Raw genomic sequence first — 23217 nt, forward strand, 5'->3', positions numbered from 1 at the left:
AAAGGCAACTGATTGAACTATCTTCTACTGCCACCTTCAGACCAAAATGAGAAATTACAGAAAATAGACCCCTTTAAATGTTAAGATTTTAAAGAAACTGGATTAGTAACTGTTTTTGTAAATTATGCTCATCATGGTTGGTCAAAACAAAATCAAGTAAAATAAAATAAAAACAAATTACAGTAAAATAAATTAAAATAAAAGTCAAGTAAAATGAAATTAAATTTGTTTGTGGAGATTCATTAACATTACCACTACATCCAAAGTTTAAAGTTTTATCATAAACATTTTAATAACTTAAGAATGGAAGCCCATTTCCACCACATAAGAAAAAAACATCATGCTTTGGAAAATCATAATTTATGATTTTAACTTTTAGCCCATAATTATTACTTTATGTAAATTATTTTATTACTTTTTATAGCAATTATTATTACTTAAATATGGAAACATGCGTTGATATTTAAGGAAGCACAACTGCATAAATTCACATTAGACATCAAACATTTAAATATAAATATATCTCCCACAGTGATAGTGTATTCCAAAGTACATGATATACTAAATAAAACAGAATACATGATCCACTAGAGGGTGCTGGGCATCATCTTACTTTGCAGCATATGCATTGTCCTCCTGCATTCCATGATATTTAGTTTTACATATTTAATGGTGAAGTGAGCATATGGACAATTCCACGTGATAAAGTAATTAGATGAAGCTTAGAGTCTGTTTTTGGCGATGAAAATGTACCATCCCAAGTGTTTTAGGAGGCCACAAAAACTCTCCTGTCGACTCTATTAAGAGGTAAAAAACAAAAACAAAAAGTGGAATTCCATTGCAAAAAAAAAAAGAGAAAAAAATCCACATCCAGGCACTCACATAGCAAGCGAATTACAAAAACGTTTAATTTTAAAACTTTTTCAGGGTTCACACCCTGACGAAGGCCTGCTTGGGCTGATATGCGTTGGTGTTTTTTTAATATGTAGCTCTGTCTAATAAAAGTTTTTGTACTTCGCTTGCTATGTGAGTGCCTGGATGTGGATTTTTTGTTTTGCAATGGAATCCACTTTTTGTTTTTGAAATTTTGATCCCGCTCTGGAGCACCCATAGATAATTTTCTTCTTTGAGGGAGTTCCAGTTCATGTTTGACTCCGATCCCCACTTAACCAGTACTGTTCTGTCTGCATCTCTGTAAGGCGAGATATTGTCCTCTGGAAGGCAAAGACCTCTTCATCTGCTGTGAACAATGTCAGCCGCTCACTGGCCTCCTGAGAAAAATAAGTGAAGTTCTGATGAATGATTACAAATGTATTTCTACAGGAATTAATAAAGAAGCAAGGCTCATTAAAATAAACCAGAGAGATTTTATCTATACATGACTATGTATATGCATGCAACATTAATGTTTGCTGTCAGTATGTGTTTATGTATAGTTTCAGAATTATAATGTAATGCCATGAGGTGGCACTGTTAGGGTGTTGTCATTACATCAGTCAGGCCGAGTTCATCTATCATTAGGCGATCTCTTGCTTCCTCTCCAGTCATCGGTCCCTGATCAAGGAGGCAGTGTAATGGTGCATCAGCCAATATTGCCACTCTAACCTGAGAGTTTAAACACATAATTGAACCATGAAGATAGGTTGGTGGTGCTAACAGAGTATGACAAAGGTATTATGAAATGTATTTGAGGATTGCACATGAATAAGTGTTTTTGATTCTGTAAATGAACATGTTTAAGGCCTGTGTGAGTTTGAAGGATGTCAGGGTTATTATGTGTTTTGAAGAGTCATTACCTTTTGATCATAAAAGTTGTCAATGAGTGTGGTGAAGCGTCTAGTCTGGTCCTTCATTCCGACTCGAAAGTGAGGAACATTCCGTATGATGACCATGTCAAACTGCCGTGCGATTTCTAAATAATCAGCTGCACCCAATGGCTGTAGACAACAAATAAACGCACAAACACAAATAAAAATGACATAACATTAATGATTAAACAGAGATGTTTAGCCATATTTAGTGAGCTCTTCTGCTTAAAGGGATAGTTCATCAAAAAACTAAAATTATCTTTATTTACTCATTCTCATGAGCGTTTGCTTCATTTTAGATTTCTATTCATTGTAATTAAATGTAAAAAAGACCACTACATTATTCAAAACTGAAGAAGGAAAGTCATACAGATGTGGAATGACATGAGGGTGAATAAATGATGATTTTAAAAAAAAGAAATTAATGCATGAAGGATGCATTAAATTGGTTAAAAGACTATTACATTCATTGTTACAAAAAAAAAAAATCAGTTTCAAACTAATTAAATTTATCAGAAGATCCTGGAAAAAAGCATCATGGTTTTTACAAAAATATTAAGCAGCACAGTTGTTTTCAACACTGACATGACAATGAAGACTTGAATAATGGCTGCTGAAAATTCAGCTTTGCATCACATGAATAAATTAAATTGTAAAATATATAAAATAGAAGTCATTTTAAATTTCAATAGATTTTCAGAATTTTTACTGTATTTTTGATCAAATAAATAGAGTCTTGATGAGCATATGAGACTTTTCAAAAACGTTAAAAACATCTTACCTACCTCAAACTTTTGAACAGTGTATATCATGTTTGGAAATATAATATAAAATGCAAATTCATCTGCTTGATCTTCAGGGGTCTCTCCACCATGACAAAGATTGAGAGGGAAACTTCACTGATGTCTCTGAAGCTTCAGCACATACATTTTTAGCTATTCATCTCTCTCATCTCATGTGCTTATTCCCTCTTGAATTTTAGTCTCTAATCTTCTATTTCATCTTATATTCTGTATCTTCTCTGGGCAGCATGTATCTCTGTGGTAACTAAGTGGAAAGGCACATTAACACATGCTGACATAGTCCCAACTGCATTAGCCTGACCATGAAGATGAAGAAGTTGAGGACTCTTCAGACAAATCCACACATGTACATGCACACACACAAACGCACACACACTCTCAGTACATTGAAGTGAACAGCGCTCTCAAAAGCACTGAAGGACGCAGAGACAGTGCCCCGGCTCCATTAGAGAGGAGCATACTCATTCTTTCTTTCCTTCACAAACAAAAAAGGGAGCATCATACTGATAAACCAAGTCCAAGGTTACATACATAAACAAGCACACACACATACATACAAGCTGGCTTTAGACTAGCCATACACTGGGCTGCAATGGTGAATTGAAGGTGTAGAGATATGGATGGATGAAGGCATGGGCAATACACCGTATCAGGAGAGTGAAATGATGGATGTGGTAGTGGTAGATGAACATGGAAAACTAAGTGGAAAATGCAGAGTGATACATAAGAGAGAATAAAGTAAGCTCCCTAAGAGGGTAATATATGTTGACCTTGTATACTGTCCAGGGATCAGCCTTCCTTAAGAGTAAGCAAAGGTTAAACTGGGATTTTGGAGGATTTTTAAAATCTGGTGATGATTCTGGAGATGATTCTAAAGGAAAGACATGACTTCCTTTCCATACCAAAAATAATAGCCTGTGTTGAAACTCGAAATGTGTTTGGGTAAGTTATTTTTATTCAGCAATGATGCAATAAATTGATCAATAGTGGCAATAAATTTACATTTAGTCATTTAGCAGACGCTTTTATCCAAAGCGACTTACAAATGAGCACAATGGAAGCAATCAAAACTAACAAAAGAGCAATGATACGCAAGTGCTATAACAAGTCTCAGTTAGCCTAACGAAGTACACATAGCAAGGGTTTTTTAAATCATATAATAAATAAAAAGAAAACCGATAGAATAGAGCAAGCTAGTGCTAGAGGCCTTTTTTGCTTTTGTTAAATACATTAATAATGTTGCAAAAACTATATTAAATGCTCTTTTTAAATTTCCTTTAAATGATTTATTTATTGAAGAATCCTGGAAAAAAAAAAAATGGTTTTCACAAAAATATGGACAACATTGTTAGAATGGTTCTTGAGCACCGAACCAGCATATTAGAATAGTTTCTGAAGGATCATGTGACACTATAGACTGGAGTAATGGCTGCTGAAATCTTTTTCAGCTTTGCAATCACAGGAATAAATGACTAAATATTTTAAAATAGAAAAAAGTTAATATACTGTAATAAAATTTTAATTTTTAAAAATGAAATATCCTTACTGTATTTTTGATCAAATAAATGTCACCTTGGTAAGCGTAAGAGACTTCTGTCAAAAGTGTCTTAAAATCTCATTGAAACCCAAACTTTATATTGTTTTCTTAAAAATAAAATGTAAAAATCAAGCAAAAAAAAATAAATACACAGACATACAAATAAATATACAAATATGACTTTGCGAGTCAATGGGCAGAAACAGTATTCCTTTATTGAATATAAGGTGCCAGAATGCTGTTCCTTCCCAGTTTAACCACTGCCCTCCTATATCCACATCTAAAAGTTCTGGAAAAGACACCACAAACCAGAATGTCATTTTCTACTCACTCACTCGCTCACACAGCTCTTGGAAGGTGCAGTCTGCAATGGTTCCACAGGTTCTGCTCAGGGTTACTTTTCTTCCTTGCACGTTCAGCACTCTTGGCCTGGTTACTATCAATGGTTAGAGGCAGACATACAGTTACTGACTGCAATAGAAAGATCTAACACTTTAGCACTGAAACGATAACGTCTGCACATAAAAACAGCCAACACTACAAGATTCAACCTCACACACCAAGTCAAGAAACATCCACTCTTAACCTTAAAACCCCCATCTATCCAAAGGCAAATTAACTCGCTTACCATCATTTTGTCTGTACGCCAGTTCCTCAAACAGTGTATTGACAGCATTCTCTGCATCAGGCTCACTTGATCTATGGAAAGCGAGTGAAAGAGATAATTGAATATGAAATTAACCAGGTTTGAAGTGGTCACATCAAACAGTGCGTGCTGAAGGCTTGTGTTTGAATTTTCACAGTGCCTCAATAGAACAGGATGTTGGATTCAAAATGCAAACATTGAGAGAGTGTGAATAAGAGGGAGCAGCAATCAGGTGTCAACAAACTCATGCATATTAACATCCTCTAAAAGAACAGCTGTTGAGATAAATGGTTTATAATAAGTCAGAAAAAGACGCAGAGTTTATATTTGGATTAATGTGCACACATGATATGTAATTCTTTCCCTTGCCATTTATTATCAGTTGTTTTCTCTTCTCAGGCAGTAGTAGAACAGATTTATTACAACTGCCATATTTTTATATGAGAAACTTTTATGTATCGTAAAATAAATGCTCCATTAGGTAAGGGAAGCAAAAAATATGATGTATAATGTATAATAAATACACTACCATTCAAAAGTTTAGGATCAGTAAGATTTTTTCATGTTTTTGAAAGAGACTTATGCTCACTAAGGCTGCCTGTATTTCATAAAAAAAATCAAAATCAAAATAAAACGGAAAAAGCTTAATTTTCAACAGCCATTACTACAGGTTCACACTCTCATGTGCTGATTTGGTGCTCAGGAAACATTTCTTATTATTACAAATATTGAGAAAAGTTGTGCTGCTTATATTTTTGTGGAACAGAATTGATTTGAAATAGAAATCTTTTCATGTGAGTGCGGATCATGGTTTTGGATAAATAGAAATCTTTTGTAACAATATAAATGTATTTACCGTCACTTTTGATTGACTCTTGATTCAATGTGCCCTTGTTGAAAGTTTTAATTTAACACTTTTGAAAGGTAGTGTATATGTATAATTTGTCAGGAATAATACAAGTTATTTCTTATTATTATCAATATTAAAAACAGTACTGGACATCCAACAAACAAACAAACAAATAAATTACTTCTGAAAATAAAAGTTACAATTGCCCCAAACTACCTTACAGCGTTTTAAAAGTAAATTTAATGTCGTTCCATCACTCTTTCACAAAGAGAGTTGTCTTACATGTAGTATAGTTTTCCTGCTGCTTCCATTTCTCTTGTCCGGTAATCTATTCCAGTGTCAAGTCTGACGGTATGACAGTGCTTCTGTACGGTAAAGGAGAAATGTGGTAAAAGAGAATAGTTACAAATAAGAAGAGAGAAAGTGACAGTGTTTCAAGAGTAAAATGAGTTTCAAGTTTAAAAGAGTAGTTCTGTTTTGCTTGTATTTTGTATTGCAATACACAGCTCACCCCTAGGGGGTGACAATGCCACATGTACTGTGGGTTAATAAAACATTTTAATTGCTATATCAAAATAATACTGTGATCCATATTATCCTGTTGTAAGCCATATAATTAAGAAATACATTAAGTTTGAACTTTTCTAATGATTTTAAACTACTGTTAGCATCCAGGTATTCATAGTATTATTTTACATGGTCTAAACTATATATATATATATATATATATATATATATATATATATTTCACAATGCAAGTATAGAGAGTTTATAATGGCATCTTTGCACTTGTTTTTGTGCGATACAAAATTACTCTACTGCTAAAATAGCATCTTTGAAACAAACTGATATGTAGTTAAGGGTCAAATAAAATATGCACACTATGTCAACACTGTTAAACATGTTAATCGCTCACTTTTATGGAGTGACTGTGTGGAACCACGGCATATCAAACCTCTGTGACGAGGAAGAAAAAACATTAAAAAGGAACAAAATACCGGTGAAACGATGACAAAAATGACTGATGAAAAGGAAGGGTGATTATTTTTAAAAGGATGTGGATAATATGTGGTATTTAGGCGAGAGGCCTTTGCCTGAATCAGTCCTCAATGACAGCTCCAGCGAATTATGAAATCAGTGAATTTTCCGCCACCCTCCTCCTTGAACTAAAGATAATTAGCAATCACCACACAGAGCGAGAGAGGAGCGCTCTATTCCTCTTCTTCCTGTATCTCTCGCCTCTTCCCCCCATTCTCCAGCGTGTCAACTTTTCTCTCTCGAGCGCAGAGTTCCGCGTCCGAGCCAATTGGCTGAATCAGCCGTAATGACAGGCTGACAAACCACGAGCAGAAGAACACAAAAGGAAAAGTGTCACTTCATCAACCCCGCTCGACCTTGTCACCAGGCCGCCATGTAAACAGCCTCCACGGCCATGACAACCACGCTTCCCCAGCAGCCATCAAAACGGGTTATTCCTCTGCATACCCTATTCTGTCAATTTTTTTTTTTCTTTTTGTAAAAACTTTCCATTTCCGCCTGTATATCTTAACGGTTGATGGGCCATCTCACAGGAGAGTAATCGTGAGGAGGGAGAGGGGGAGAGAAATACAATCAGTAATGATTCCAGCGCATGGTTCTTTATAATCAGTTGAAGACACGTCCTCTTGTGGATCATTGCATGATTATGGCCTTTGATGGGTTCATTAAGGACTCATAACTCCTCAAAGATCTTCATCGTCGGCCCTTCTCAACTCAGAATGCACTTTGCCACGCAAATGTGATGCACGTCCTCGGCCTTCAACAAGACCCGCCAGACACCTCAAAATGCACAGGATCTTCTAACTGACTGACCTTTTAATAAATAACTAAAACCTGTTTCTATGGAATTAAAATGGCAACTAGAATTATATCATTTTAGATTTAGCACTAGCACTTGCTGTCAGTAAGATTAATGGCTGTTGTTTGGACAATTTCAGCCATGTTGACAACTTTCTTAACAGACTTAACCACTGAATTAGACCACCCCTATTTTAACAACACATCCTCACTCCAAAATTTGCCCATGACAAGCCAACTCAATGTTGCAAAAGTTGTAAAATGATTATACATCCCTCTGCAAACAGCAAAATAAATAATAAATACATTTAAAAAAAATTGTCCGTTTACAGAGGGAGGTATAATTTCTGAAGACACCATTTTTAATGATCTGTCAGGTCACATGGACATATATGCAAGGGAAAAAATATGCAAAATAAAAAAATATATATAAATAAAAAGTGGAAGAATTATTTTCTTAGTAACAGTAATATTTTTTAGTTTTTGTAATGCCCCAGATATTACAAAAAAATAAATAAATAAATAAAATTGATTATTCAGTTATCAATTTTATAGTCAAAGTTTATTTTAAAGAGTTCTTATCGTTGCATGTGCTGGATGCCCACAGCTTCCCTGCACAACCATTTCGAATGAAAATGAAGTCTGTCTCTCTTTCTGTCTGTCTTGCTCTCTCGCTCTCTCTTTCTATTTCTTCTCCACTCCTCAAAAAAGTTGCCTTTGAGTTTTTCAAAGCAAGGGTTGCCATTGAGCTCCAACAAAAGCCAAGGATAGCTGGCGATTGGACCCTGATGAGGTCCACTACCTCATTACTGACAGCCGAAAACATTTGATGCTTTTTTCCCTCCTGTTTGGGAGGAAGAGGGGCGGATTGACAGAGGCTGGCTTAAGGAGCGCGCGGTGGGAGAACTGAAAAAGAGAGGTGGCAAAGGGGGACAGGGGGGAAAGGTTGTAGTCCATTCATCTTTGTGTGTCTTACAGCCTCTGTGGGTAGGAGAAAAGAAAAGGGGGGTGGAAGCAGGGGCGGGGTAAAAAGAGAACGAGAGACAGCTTAAAACACTGCCTTTATGCTTTTGAGTCCAGGACGACTCCTCTTACATCAAAGTGTTTTTACCACTGCGGTGTGTGATTTTGTCTCTCTCTCTGTGTGTGCGTGCATGTCTTGAGTGAATGTATTGAGAGATTAGGTGACTAGTGTGTGTGTGTGTGAGGGAGAGAAAGAGAGAGAGCTATGGGGGTGGTTAACGACGTGAACGCACTAATTACGCCTAATTATCTATTCCCTTTACATGTAACCGGCTTTGTTAGTTACTCAGAACACTCAAAACATACTCAAAATGTTCTCACAACCTCTCCTTGCCCTGTCCAGGACTCTTAAAGAAACATCACCCTTGGAACATCTGTCTCGCTTTGAAAGCACGGACCCCCCAGACCTCCGCAGAGGCCACAGGCCACGGCCCTCATCCTCTCCATCACAATCACTCGCTCCTCAGTCTTTGCTAATCTGTGCCTGCTAAAAACATGACTGACCAACTTTAGTGGTGACTTGGCAAAACAACATCTTTTGAGTGACTGTTAATGAATGTCAAGGCACCTCAAATGTTGGTCTTCCACTTTGCTTATTCACACCAAAGCCAGAAGTTCTGACAGGAAAAACATGACTAAAACGCTTTTAAGTCCAAAATATTGCAGTTATGGTCAATGTTTTGCTTAATTTAATAAACACTGCCATTCAGGTTTTATTATTTTCAGAGAACTTAGCAGTATAGTTTGGTTAAAAAAAAAAAAAAAAAAGTTTTGAATTGGACTTTGTGCAAACGGGTTTTAGACATCAGATCAAAAAAATAACAGCAGCAAGAAAAGAGACAGCGACATTACTGACATCCACTTCTCTGTCCTTCTCTCTATGAATGGTTTATGTTGTCTCTCATAGGTCTGTCTTTATTAACTGCCTCTAATTAATCAGATCAAGAAGGAGTCAGTCTGTCTAGTCAACCATTCTTCAACTACTTTAAGGTTTCCGTAAAAGTTTAGAAATTTTTATGATAAAATGGATCTGAAAGAGAGCAAAGATAAAAAAAATATTAGAAATTGGAGGTTAACAAAAGGTCAGTGGAACAATAGCAGCCATCCAACATAAATTGCCTCTTTTCATTTTTGCTCCATCTTCAAACCATTCAATCATCATACACTCATCCTTACCCACCAGAGACCTTCACCATGAAAACACACACACATAAAACCAAGACAACCATAACCAAAGGAACATGGGGAACAGCAGAGAAAAGCAATTAGCCAAAATGAAGACAGACATTTGAGCAAAAATAAGGTCATCACACCTCTATGATAATGTGTCGGTTGGAGCAAAAACTGAATAAGTAAAAGAAAATTAAATAAAACACTAGGAACAAAAAAGATACCAGATAAGTTGCTTAAAACTTAAAAATCAATAAGGGGTTCTGACCTTACTTAATATGTATAATTAGGGCTGCCAAATCAAAATTAATCAATCAGATTGACCACATATATCAACATTCATTCAAAGACATTAGACAAAAGCACTGAATAGACAATTGGCTTTAGAAAAAAAATATTGTTTATATAATCTATTAAATATACATCACTGTTCAAAAGTTTGGAGTCTGCTTTTTTTTTTTGAAAGAAGTCTCTTTTGCACATAAATGCTGCATTTTATTTGATTAGAAATAAAAACAGTATTTTTAATATTATTAGATTTTAAAATAATTAACTAATAATTATTATTAACGCTGAAAGCATTTGTGCTGCTGTATACTTTTGTGGAAACCATGAAACCACTTTGTTCAGGATTCTTTGATGAATAGAAAATAGATTTCATTTATTTGAAATAGAAATATTTTGTAACATTACTATAACTTTTGATCAATTTAATGAAGCCTTGCTGAGTAGAAGTGTTGATTTCTTAAAAAACTATGTAGCAGATAATTAAAAAATAATTAATATTTAAATCTTTTGTTTTTAAATCATATTTACATAATTATTCATACAGAATTAAAATGTTGAACTGACAGCCCTAATAATAATAATAATTTGAATAATATTTTGTAGACAAATAAACATTACCACCCTGAAGAGAGATTAAGATATATAGAAGGAGAACAGTCAAGAGCCAGTGAGTGCATTTCAGTAAGTCTGTCACACATTATTAGGGTTGACCAGGCATGAGAGGAGGCACTTGGGCCACCCTAGTTACCCTGAACTGGGATCCTGGGTTGCCTTAAAACCAGATGGCCTAACAAAGAAGCTCAAACATTAGAGGTGCAACGCAGGACGAGATGTATTCAGCACTATTACCAGGCGAGATTAACACAGGCCAGAATAGAGGGTGACTTTAAGGACCCCAGGGATTTGACAGAGACGGTCTGAACCAGAGTGACTGTGTTGGGCCACTGACCATAAAAGATCCAGGAGGTCAAACTGAGAAAAATCACAACCTGAATGAAGCATCTAGCAGCTTTTATTTTCAGGACATTCTACAGAGAGAGGGGGGGGGGTGTGTCCTTTAACTACGAGGAATACTAGGATATAATGTGGATTAGAAAGACATTGTATTGCCAGTCATCAAAGCATCCTCTTATTCTGTCGCTCTTCAAGATCAGAGTGTGAAAAGAAACATGTAAAGGATGACTGGTTTGAATTGCCAATAGCGCTCCCCATGCAATTGTGACAAACCAAAATTTAAAATTTGCTGAAAATTTACTCAAACATCAGGTCATCCAAGATGTGGATGAGTTGATTTCTTCATTTGAACAGATTTGGAGAAATTTAGCATTACACCACTTGCTCACCATTGGATCCTCTGCAGTGAGTGGGTGCCATCAGAATGAGAGTCCAAACAGCTGATAAAAACATCACTATAATCCACAAGTAAATTTAAACTTTTTTTTGGCATTCCGACAGCACCCACTCACTGCAGAGAATCCATTGATGAGCAAATGATGTAATGCAACATTTTTCCATATCTTTTCTGATGAAGAAGAAGAAAATTCATCAACATCTTGGATGACCCGAGAGTGGGTACATTTTCAGCAAATTTTCTTTTTAGTGTGAACTATTTCTTGAACAGCATGCTCAATATTTACCTATAGAACAAGCCAATCAACGTTAAAACGCATTGAGCTCGGTGTGTTGATACCAATCAAATGTGCAAGAATGTGGCCTGCTGTAAAATGCCTGAAAATGATGGTCTGATTATTTATGATGGAAAGCTGTCGCAGGATGATGGTAATTACCCAGACAGCACACAGGATAATGCCAATACCTGCTTAAAATAATACAATTAACTTGCAAAGCAGATCAGAGCATTGCTGGCTTCCATGGCCGGGCACACTTTGAAATGCAAGCAGCTTCACCCAATGCCGTCTCATTCCAGCCAACCCACGCCAGTCATTAAACGGCCTCCATGTCTGTCACACTCTCTCTGTCTGTTGCTCTCATCTCCAGGTATGATCAAAGCTGCCTTTTTTCTGTTTTGTGCGTTTTTGCAAACACATATGGGGTTGTGTATTTTTACCTGTGAATAAAATACATCAAAAACCAGACAGAGCAGAGGAGGAAACATGAAGAGAGAGAGAGAGATGGAGATAGAATGAAAGGATAAATAAATTAACTGAGAGAATGACTTTGTCTTTACCTTGAGTACGCCAATGAAAGGCACAAAAGCAGCCCTCTGAAGCCCGTTTTTGTACAGTTCTGAGAGAGAGAGAGCATGAGAGGGAGAAATGCTGGTTAGATTCACTCTTTAGCCTCCTCATAATGTCATTTTCCATCTATGATTGGCAAATAAAGTGTCTATTGATGAAGTGAGGGACGGGAGGGGAGGAGGGACAAAAGGGACGAGGAGAGGCAGAAATTGATTTCTGTGGGCAGCGCAGGAGAAAGGCAGTACATGAAATTCATTACATTCCCAAACAATGAGCTCAAGAGAAGAAGTCTTTTTCTTTCTGCACAGACAATAAACTTGCATTACGGTGAATGGAGACTTCAATTAGCCACACGGGCATGATAAACCACACACGCACACACACAGATATAAAGAGACCGTGATGAGTATATGCTTCTCTCTGTGCTGTAAAAGCTTGTTTAAAGCTGCTGTGGGCAAGAAAATATAAAGGAAACAGAACTGTCATAACAGAGGCATGTTGAGCTATAAACAGTCCAGTGAGACACGTTCGGCCAGTTCTCACCCAAGAAATGAAAGCATGCTATAGGGATCTTACTATGAAAGAACAGATTTCCATAGGCATCTGGAGGCAATCATTCAAGTGATTCATACAGGAGCAAAGCAAACTGGGACGAACCTTACTTACTGAGAGATATTTTAAGGCATCCTATATACTCCTTAACATCCACACATAAATGTTGTACCAAAACAGTAAGTCAAAGTAGAAGTGGTTTGTGTTTCTTGGCCATTTTTTGTCGCTGATTTTTATTTATAAGGGCTATTTTTGGCCACTGTACATTCAGACTTAAATATACATGGCCCCTTTACTTTGTAACACAATGTGTAAATGTGGGCAGTCACTTAAGTGTTACTTGTTAGACATAAGAAAGTAGCAAAAGTTCAAAACAAGATTATTTATTTAGCATATTTTTGAAAATATATCCATAAAATTATGAACAACTGGAAAAATCGTGGCGTTTTTCCATATTGGCCCTGAAATCAAAACGTTTAAGCACCACTGCTCTAAGATGAATCTGCAATAAGTCATTTTTATTTTTAGACATTTTAAAAGCTGTTTAAACATAATTAAAATATTTCTTATTAAACTTTACCTAGGTTATGTATTTGATGATTCTCAATCGTCTACTGTATGTCATTAAATAATCCATATACATTTATATTATTTAAAAAAACAGGCAGATCCAGATGCTTCCATGAATGAATTCTACACTTCTTTCAGCAGTTTAATCATATTATCCTGCTGTATAACTAAAGGGTCATTTAAAGATTTAGTTAGTGAAGTGCACCCTCTTTCACATTTGTCCATCCATTTCCCTCGCTTTACCTGAAGAAACGGTTTTGGGCGATGACAAACATCCAAGTTCAAACACGCAAGCCTCTTTAATGGCTCTTCAGTTTAGCATCTTTATATCAATAAACGAGCAATCTCTTTCGGTGCCATCTCTCTCCCTCCCATCTTTCATGTGTACCCGTCTATCCATTAGTCACCTAATTAAAATGGAATAAGATGGCTATTAAGTTTTAGCGTAGGCTTTGTTCTCTGTGGCTGGTTAATGTTAGGAGAGGGTTTCTTTATGTAACTGCCGCTCACTGTTTTGTACTCGGCACACAAGGCCACTTCATACAACAAGACATTAGCAGCGCTCCAAGACAGAGACAGGGAAGAGAAAGGCAGAAGGAGTGTCTTATCTCTACCCTTATCACTCTCCCTCTCCAGTTTAATGTAACATCACAGCAATTGCAAAAAACAGCATCTGTTGAATCAACAATGAGGCAGAGGAAGAAAAGAGTGGGAATGGTGGAGAGAGATAAAAGACTAACTGCTCACGTTCAAGCGGGTATCAAATAAAGTTGCCTCGTTTTATGATGAACGGCGTATAGGCGAGAAATCTTTGATGGCGGTGAGGTTGAAGTTTCCACATGATTTAAAGGGATAGTTCATCCAAACACATCGCCCACGTCATTTTAAACCTGTATGATTTTCTTTCCTCTATGGAACACAAAATGAGATATTTAGAAGAATGTCCAAGCTACTCTTTTCCTTTGACAGCTTTGGTTACCATTCACTTTCACTATATGGAAAACAACAGCTTAGACATTCTTCTAGATAACCACCTTTGTATTCCACAGAAGCAAAAAAGTCATACAGGTGAGTAAATAATGTAAATTTTCATTTTGGGGTGAATCATTCCTCAAGCTACATCAAAAAGCACATAGGAAATGGTTTACTGAAGAACTAAGGGTTTAAAGTTCAGATGGATGCAGTCGTCATTGTATTTCAGGCCTAAATAACACTCCTCAGATTAGTTTCATGTAATCCACTACAGAGAAACAGCCAGTGACAGGTGTTTGAGTGTATGCAAGAAAGGAAGACAGCAATAAAAAGCAGAAAAGGAGTGAGAGACTTTACGTGGATTATCAATAGACCTCAAACATCATGGCATCAAAATACAGCGATTAACCAACGAGTGACTTAAAGGGGAGGTGAACTTTATAAAGGAGTGAAAAAGAAGAAATAAAATCCTGACACACGAGATGGTGTAGAACTGGATTAGAACACGAGAAGGACGTGTAGTTTAGGAACATGTTTTACTTTCAGGCCACACAAAAGAATGAAGAGAATGAGAAAGGTTTGGTGGTCTATTGTTGGGAAGTTGGCAGCGAACAATACAAGGTGAAAATGTACAAGAGTCATGTGTACTGTGTAGGTGACAGGTCAGTATCAGAAAACACGCACTTAACCCTGGAAATTGATGCAGGAAATGAAAGGAATAAATTGCTTTTATTGTCAGATTTGTTTTTGTTTTTGCAAAAAGGTTATGAATTATGAATTATTTACACATATATTTTCACCACAGTTTAAAACGTTGGGGTCGGTATGATATTTTTAAAATGTTTTTGAAAGAAGTCTCTTTCAAAGGGTGTATTTATTGGACCAATATACATTAGAATGGTAATATTATGAAATATTATTACAATTTAAACTAATTTGTATATATTTTTTTATGTAATTTATCCCTGTTATAGCAAAACTGAATTTTCAGCCATTACTCCAGTCTTTATTGTCATAAGTTCCTTCAGAAATCTTCATGATTTTTTTGTAACAATGTAAACGTATTCACTATCACTCTTGATCAATTTAATGTGTCCTTGCTGAATAAAAGTATTAATTTCTTTAAAAACTAACAAAAAAGTTGCGCATATTTAATAATTTTCTCCTACATGTTACAGCTAAACAAGTACACCTAATTTGAAAGTAATAAAAAAAGTGAAGAAAATATGAAGTTTATGTAGTAATGACAGGCATATTATTTCTAGGATTAAATAATAAGATTGAAAAATCACAGATTTTCTGCATGGACCTGGACATTCGAACACCAGTTTCTCTCCCTACCGTCAGGTGGTCGATTTGAGGTTGCCACAACCACGACCCCACACTTGAACAAGCCCTCAAATAACTGCTTCAGAATCACAGCATCGGCTATATCCACCACCTGAAGAAAAATAAAAAAAGACAATTATTATTCAATGTACTCTGAAGAAAATTTTTATTATAGTAACCCATATTCTGCATCCCATTTCCCGAACATGTAAAAGTTAATAGGAAAAGGTCAAATTCAACAGAATTTTTGGCAAACTGTAATAAAGACAAATGAATGCGTATTAATGCAGTAAATAGGTTGGTTTTAATTTCATGTTGCCTTTAAAGCGACCTATAGCTTCTGTTCTATCCTCTAGGCAGGACAGTCAGACACTATGAGAGCGAGCACAGGTGTATTAGCTGGAGATGAGCGAGGTGCAACTCTCTCCCCTTTGGCCTTCCTCTGCTTTGAGCTAATTACCACAATTGTGCGCATGCATGTGCACTTGTGCATGCGTGTACATGCGAATGAATGAGCGAAAACCAGGTGTCGTTGCATTTTAAAACCAAAGCCTCGGCCAAGGTCCTTTGACATCACCCTCCCCAATGCGCTCGCACACAGATGCAGGACAGACACAAAGCCACTCCACCTGACTGTAAAATGGCCACACAGAGCCGCGGCTTTCTGCTAGAGACAAGGACAAGTGGCCAAAGCGCTGAAAAAGGTAAATAATTGAATACATAAATAAATATATAAATAAATAAACAGTGTTTCGAGGTAAAATCAGTGGCACAATGACAGCCAGATGGCCACACAGAGACAAATACATATACACACACACACACACACACACACAGATGCGCTCCCATTGTGCCATTGAGGGCCTGGCATGGCTGTCCCTGAATCTCAGAAGCGAGAGGATGAGTGGTTCTTTCATTATTATCATTTTCATCATCATCATTCATTATTATCATTTAAACGTTGCCTTTTTCACAGCAGCGAGCTGTTGCCTCACACACATCTGCAGCAAAACTGGGGCTGCTGACCCTCCCCTGACAAAAGGAGCCCTTTAGTCAATAACAGACAATGAGATCGACCATGGACCGCTCTCATCTTCTCCCACGTTTCTGCTACTTTTTCAGGGTTGAAATGCATTTAGTCAAAACGCATATAGAGTTTCTCCTTGCGTCGCATTAATACTTGATTAGCGTTTGCATATCTGGCAACGAGGAGCCAAATTTGGGGCCGGGGATGTTTTTGTCATGTAGAAGATCTCCTCATTCACTGAGCTCTACTATTCTTAGAAGGACACACTTATGACTGCCATACCCCCAGCATATGTTGTTTTTCTTATATTGAAGTGTTTCCCTTTTTTGCATATTAAACCTTCGGCCCCATCAAATCCAATTAGAACCCATCTTCTATAGTGGCTTTACGTGCGGCAAGGTGGAGGGCGTGCGTGCGTGTTGTCGGAATGGTGGTCGGTTACAAAGACGAGGTGCTACGGCATAAATTGGATCACATTTCCTTTAACCGTCCTCTTCTATTCTTCATTTCAAAGGAGTCATTTAATTATGACCTTTTCATCCATCCTGTATTTGTTTTTTGTTTGTTGCACAGGCACCACGACACTCATGTGCGAGTGTGTATACACACACACTTTCAGTCTCGGAGTATTGATTGCCAGGTTGAGTGCAAGAAAGCCCTCTGTGTGGCGTTGTTGTGGACGACAGCGAAAACAACGGCACGGATATTCAAATGAGCATCCAATTACGCCAGCAAAGAGTCACTTTTGTGTGGCGCACACGGGTGCCAAATTGCACTCTTTTGATCTTAAACCTTTACTTACACAACTCTGTTGATGAGTAATTTCACCCGGCGACTGACAGGGGCCTGAGACAATGCCTCAAGCGCTTTCTGCTCGCTCTTCCTCTTTCTATATCTCTCTTGGTCCTTCTCTCAATACCTTGCATTCATTAAGGGAGTGGAGAGGGACAAAAGGGGAAGGCTACAAATTACTGATAATGATGCTGGACTAATGAAGAGAATGGAGAAATTTCATTAGCATTTAAGAGGCATGGATGCATGCGACCCGCCATAGTCGCTCTCCATTACCCCTCACTCAAGGAAGCAAGAGGGGCCGACTGAAACTCGATGCCTCATTTGCATGCTTAAGTGGCAGTGGCTCCTGATTGGTAAGGGGCTGTCAGCTCCTCATTTATGCATCATAAACAAAATCTGTGTGCTTTCCATATTGCCGCAAACGACGATTGGCGAGGTGAGCTTTCAGGCAATAATGAGAACCCATACTAAATAAATATATGAACGCGATCGGGTCTGAGGTAAACATTTCAATTTAAAAGCCATTAATAAAAAGAGGAGCACCTTCATCCTTAGGCAGTGAGAGAATGAGCTCTTGATTATCAGAAATGAAGTCTACACAGGTTATTTGAAGTACTGCATGTAATATTATTAAGATAACAGGACATTTTTAGAAATCAATAAACACCACTTTGATACTGAACCAGAGAACAAAAAAATAGATAATGATTAATAGATATTATTCCGTGAGGAAAATATTGATTATTTGATTGAGAAATGGGCTGACTGATTGGTTTAAATCTACAAAAACATATCTGACGTTTCATTTTATTCATCTTTTAGGGCTCGCAAAGAACACAATTTTCTGTTTAATTCTAGTTTTTTTCTAATCTTGATTATCTGTGGCCTCAGCATGTGTTTTCAGCTCAGTGTGAAGGTATCTGACTCCACTAGATGGCTCCAAAATGAACAAGGCTTATTTCTATGAAGAGCTATTCCACACTCTAGTCAGATGAACTACATCGATATAAACATAGCATCAGCACATTCTTTCTATATTTGGGATTTCTGCAGCTCACAATATTCCCCTCACTCAGGCATGAACACACAGAAAATATGCATTAAAATTTTAACTTTTTTTGTAACAATTTTACAAACTCTTCACCCTGCCAATTTCCCTACTCCTGCCCTCACCTGAAACTCATCAAAGCATAGGAGACAGGTTTCCTCTGCGATCTCCATGGCAACTGGAAAGATGGGGTCATACATTGTCATTTTACCTATCCGTCGCTTTGGCAGGCTCCGTTTCAGTTTGTGGATCCCTGAACGCAGTGCACAAATTACAGTCAATAGAAATAAATGCAAATGCTCTCAGAACGTAGACAAAATCTAAGTTTTTAACTCAGAGGACTCTATTCTACTTTATGCTGTTATTTTCCTTAATTGCTATTCATGCATGATAACAGGCATGTTAGTTTGCTACTTGTAAAAAAATAAAAATAGTACTACTTCAAATTGATTAATATGGAATGAGGTAAATATACACTACTGGTCAAAAGTTTTGGATCAGTTTTTATTAATTATACTTTTATTTGGCAAAGACACATTAAGTTGCTCACATGTTAAAGACATTTATATATATTCATATTTATATAAACTCAGCTTTGCCATCACAGGAATAAATTACATTTTAGCATACATTTAAAAACCGACTAAATTGTAATGTTTTAATATTTTACTCATTTTTACAGAATTTTTTGTGACCCAGAACAAAAAATGTCAATGCCAAACTTTTGAATAGTAGTGTCTATGGCATTTATATATCCACAATTACTCGAGAACAGGCCTTACTTCTATGTACGTCTAACATGAATGCATTGAAATGAACCCTCCTTTTTCTTCTGTTTTCCACAAATGAGTAAAAAAGATCCATCATCATTGTTTTTCCAGTACCTATTGATTATGAAACAAAACACAGAATAAGCATTAATTGGCCTCTCCAATGTAAAGTCCAGTCCAATCCCTCCAAACTCTATATGCTTTATATGTTTAAAATGAATAATCATTTTGCTGCCACAGCTACAAAAAAAAAAAAAAAACCAACTTAAGCTTACCAACATCACCATGGATATAGTAGCCGTGGGGAGGATGTGGTTTTGGGCACTCCTGTAAAATAAATGCAAATATTACCATCTTCTTTAACGCTGTAAAAAGCTGGTTTGCTTCAGCACATTTTAGCCTACGTAGCTTATATCAAACACATCTTGTGGTTTGATTTTGTCAAGTACAAGGCGTTTGATGAGCCCGTCCAGAACTGTCTGTGGCTGCAGACAATTGATCATTCAGGAAAGACAGAGAGCTGACATCCTAATGCCCGTATTCTGATTTTTTTTTTTCAGTGGGGTGAATGCTCTTTGAGCAGTGAGGCGCAGCGTTCTTGGATGACAGCGTGTGACTTCTCACTGACTTCCAGAACTCTCTGTAGCTCGTTATTGTGGCTGGTGGCAGTGGTCCAGTCACGGTAGAGTGGACAAACACAGTGAAGAGACAGAGAGAGCGGACACAGGCCCTGTCAGGGACGGGTCCACAAGGTGGAGTCATGCTCTACACTTTCACAGGACGCAGCCAAGGGGAAAAAGTTCACATGCCAACACTCTTAGGCTCTCTTTTCCACTCTCTTTCACAAATGATCTGTTGTTTGCTCTGGTAATGCTTTAGATAAACAATGACTTTAGGATTTTGAATCATTTTTTGGAAAAATAACTTTTTTTACTTTTAAACGAAAAGAATGCATTTATTCATTTACTTTGTTTCGCCCTTTTTACCCTAAATAATCAACACAAGAGCACATTGCTGTACATGTTTATGTTTATTTCCCCATATTGAAAGTGGAGCTGGGAATCTCTTTCCCAGACAATGGCGACCCCTCATTACTGAGGCGAGGGATAGGTGGGGTGTCCTGACTCAGTAGGGGGCCGTGCTGTGATCCAGCAAGTGCTTGGTCTGGTCTTTCCTCCCACTCTCCACCCCCACAAACACAAACAGGCTGAAGCTGCTTTGACCTACAAACAACAGTCCCACAGCAAATTAGGCAATGGCACAGTGCAAGAGCTGGGGTCTGACTGAAGGTTGGACTGCTAAGCTTTTTCTTCACTGTAAACATTCACAGATTGCACTGCTCAGTTTGGCACATATAAACCCATACCTCTTGTGTGTTGTCAACATCTCTGTCTTCTTTTTCATTTGACATCTTTTCTTGAGGACTGCAAAGGTTTAATTTACTTGTATTATTCTTCAGTTCTGAGGTGGGTTGACTATGTAAGCAGTCTTTAGGTTGTGGGAGAAGGATCGGGATGTTGGTATAGTCTGTCATCACTCTGTTTAACTGTTCTAACTGAAGAAGTGCAGCTCTTTGTTGATCATCCTCTCGCAGTGACCCGGAGCAGACAAGGCTGTCATAGTGGCTGATGAGTCCACCATGAGCAGCCCAAGGTGCTGATCTAGATGTATGTCCTGCAAAAAATGTTGAATACCATTAAAAAACAAGAATATGTTGTTAAATGCATATTTGAGATCTATTCATTTAGGGATTTTTACAGTGCTTATATCACATAATACTTAATAACAATTCCTTAACATTTCACAATAAGACTGTGAAGATGTTGTAACTGATAAATGCAGAACAGTAGATTCACTAAACAGCTATTATATGTGACATAAGAGATTAATTTTAATATGAGTAAATAATGACAATTTACACTATGTTTTATGCAAAACACAAGTGAACATATCTTGTAATAAAATATGGTCACACTATACATTACAATAAATAAACAATAAGTGCTTAAAAAAAAAAAAAAATTACTGCCTACTGCATAATTTACAGCTGTAAAAGATATACGAGACCTTTAAACTTAAAAGAATTAAAAGTTGGAAAGATTCAAGAAATGTGTTCCTATAATATACTTATACAGCACAATAAAAAGTTAACAATCTTTCCGACAGCTTGGATAATAATAATAATAATAAATAAATAAATAAATAAATTTGTTTTACAATTTATTAAGGCTATTTTTGTTAAAACAGCACTGCGTTGAAATAAAATAACATAAAGGGGAAAAAACAACACCTAAACCAATAAGAAAGATATCATCATAAGCCTTAAGAAACTTGTTATTCTTATTGTTATCAATGAGTTTAAGAGATTTAACAATAAGCAAAATCTCAGAAAGAAAGACATAAAATCTAGGTAACCTAGGTGAATAAAAATTTTACAATGCAATAACAACAAAAAAATAACAACAAGATCAATAGCATGATCACTGACAGAAAAATACAGAAATATACCTTTCTTTCAGCAGAAATTTTAAATCATATTTTAAGTTACTTCCAAAGAGATTTAATCGAATTCCAATGATAGAATAAATGAAGTAAAGTTTATTTCTCAACTTTGGAGAATACACATAAGTTAGTTGGATAGCATTTTGCAAACAATTTGGCAGTTTTTTGGATAGACATTATGCAAAATCTTAAAATGCACCTTACCTTGTATCTTATTAGAAATGCTAATTTATTCAGGGAGTAACCATGCTTTCTTCCAATGAATACTATGAAAAAAATTACATCTAGGGGATGTATATACTGAATAATATAACCATCCCTTTACTGTTATTTATTTTATCAAGACGACAAAGTCCATCCAATAAAAGTTTGGGAATAATTGTTTTTCTCTCATTAAAGCAAAGGTATGTTTTAAATAAATGCACATAACTTGGAGACAAACTTTTGATGACAGAATTGAAAGGTCTAGCTGGCAGAGGAAGATTATACAAAGTCATAAATTCTTCATACTCCAGTATAGTAGCTACTCTCATTTTTCATCCAAAACAAAAACAATACCTCTGTGTGTGTGTGTGTGTGTGCGCGCATGTTTATGTGGTTTATGAGGACACAAAGTTGTATAATGACATGGGTATGACAGAGGTATTACAATATGAAAGTGGTTTATGAGGACACTGCCTGTCCCCGTAATTCAAAAGGTTTAAAAAACATACTAAATTGTGTTTTTTTGAAAATCTAAAAATGCACAAAGTCTCCTGTGAGGGCTAAGTTTAGGTGTAGGGTTGGTGAGGGCAATAGCACACACAGTTTGTTCAGTATAAAAACCATTACTCCTATGGAGAGTCAAAAACCAACATGTGTGTGTGTGTGTGTGTGTGTGTCTGTGTGTGTGTACTGACCGTATCAGCACTGACCGTGACAGGACAATATTCATGCTCACCTCTAACGGCCTTAAACCGTTCACACCAAACTCCTCTCGACAAACTTGTCTTTTTGAAAGTAACGCTAAGTCTTAAAACACATCTCGTTGTCCACAGCAACCCGTATGCCGCCATGTTGATTCAAAACCTAATAACTTTATTGAACTCTGTACACTGACACCTTATATCCCTTTATGGAGAAGACATCTGCTCTGCATGTTGTTCTTTCAGGTTTGTATAAGTCACAAACACGTTACAATACATAACAAATATGTTTTTACAAATATACACTGAGGCAAAATCAAAATCTTAGCTTATTCGTGAATAAATGTGAGATATTATTCTGCAGGCGGTTATAAACAATAATAGAGAAACTACCATTTTAACAATACAGATTTACAAAAACTGCACTGTTCTTGCTTCTAATTACATTACAGAATGCCGTTGGAGGAATGCAAGAATAGAGCTTGAATAAATGACAAATGTTACTCTACAAAAAGTTCGGAATTTATAACCTATAACAGTTGAACATTAAAGATGTCCACCAAAAACTACACTTGCTTTGCTAACATT

At 36.6% G+C, this 23217-nt stretch overlaps 1 protein-coding gene across 1 annotated transcript; it reads right to left on the bottom strand.

Annotated features, from left to right (window-relative positions):
• Window positions 1-1065: 1065 nt before the first annotated feature.
• LOC306843760 (lactation elevated protein 1 homolog B-like) lies at window positions 1066-22803 on the bottom strand. Its single transcript, XM_079375415.1, has 13 exons — window positions 22665-22803; window positions 20589-20896; window positions 19498-19549; window positions 19235-19336; window positions 18578-18705; window positions 15595-15694; window positions 12150-12208; window positions 5927-6009; window positions 4777-4847; window positions 4484-4584; window positions 1797-1937; window positions 1492-1605; window positions 1066-1271 (listed from the first exon to the last, which is right to left on the bottom strand). The coding sequence occupies exons 1-13, from the start codon at window positions 22777-22779 to the stop codon at window positions 1143-1145; spliced, it is 1503 nt and encodes a 500-aa protein (XP_079231541.1). The 5' UTR covers window positions 22780-22803; the 3' UTR covers window positions 1066-1142.
• Window positions 22804-23217: the final 414 nt, after the last annotated feature.

Source organism: Barbus barbus (genome assembly GCF_936440315.1).
Source record: "Barbus barbus genome assembly, chromosome: 24".
In the NCBI taxonomy this organism is placed as follows: domain Eukaryota; kingdom Metazoa; phylum Chordata; class Actinopteri; order Cypriniformes; family Cyprinidae; genus Barbus; species Barbus barbus.

Bases quoted from the DNA above. Each gene is read 5' to 3' on its own strand.
- LOC306843760 (XM_079375415.1), bottom strand. From the start codon at position 22,779: ATGGCGGCATACGGGTTGCTGTGGACAACGAGATGTGTTTTAAGACTT. The intron at 20,897-22,664 runs GTGAGCATGAAT...CATTTTTTGCAG, and splicing joins ACGGTTTAAGGCCGTTAGAG to GACATACATCTAGATCAGCA. The intron at 1,938-4,483 runs GTGAGTGAGTAG...TGTTGTCTACAG, and splicing joins TCCAAGAGCTGTGTGAGCGA to CCATTGGGTGCAGCTGATTA.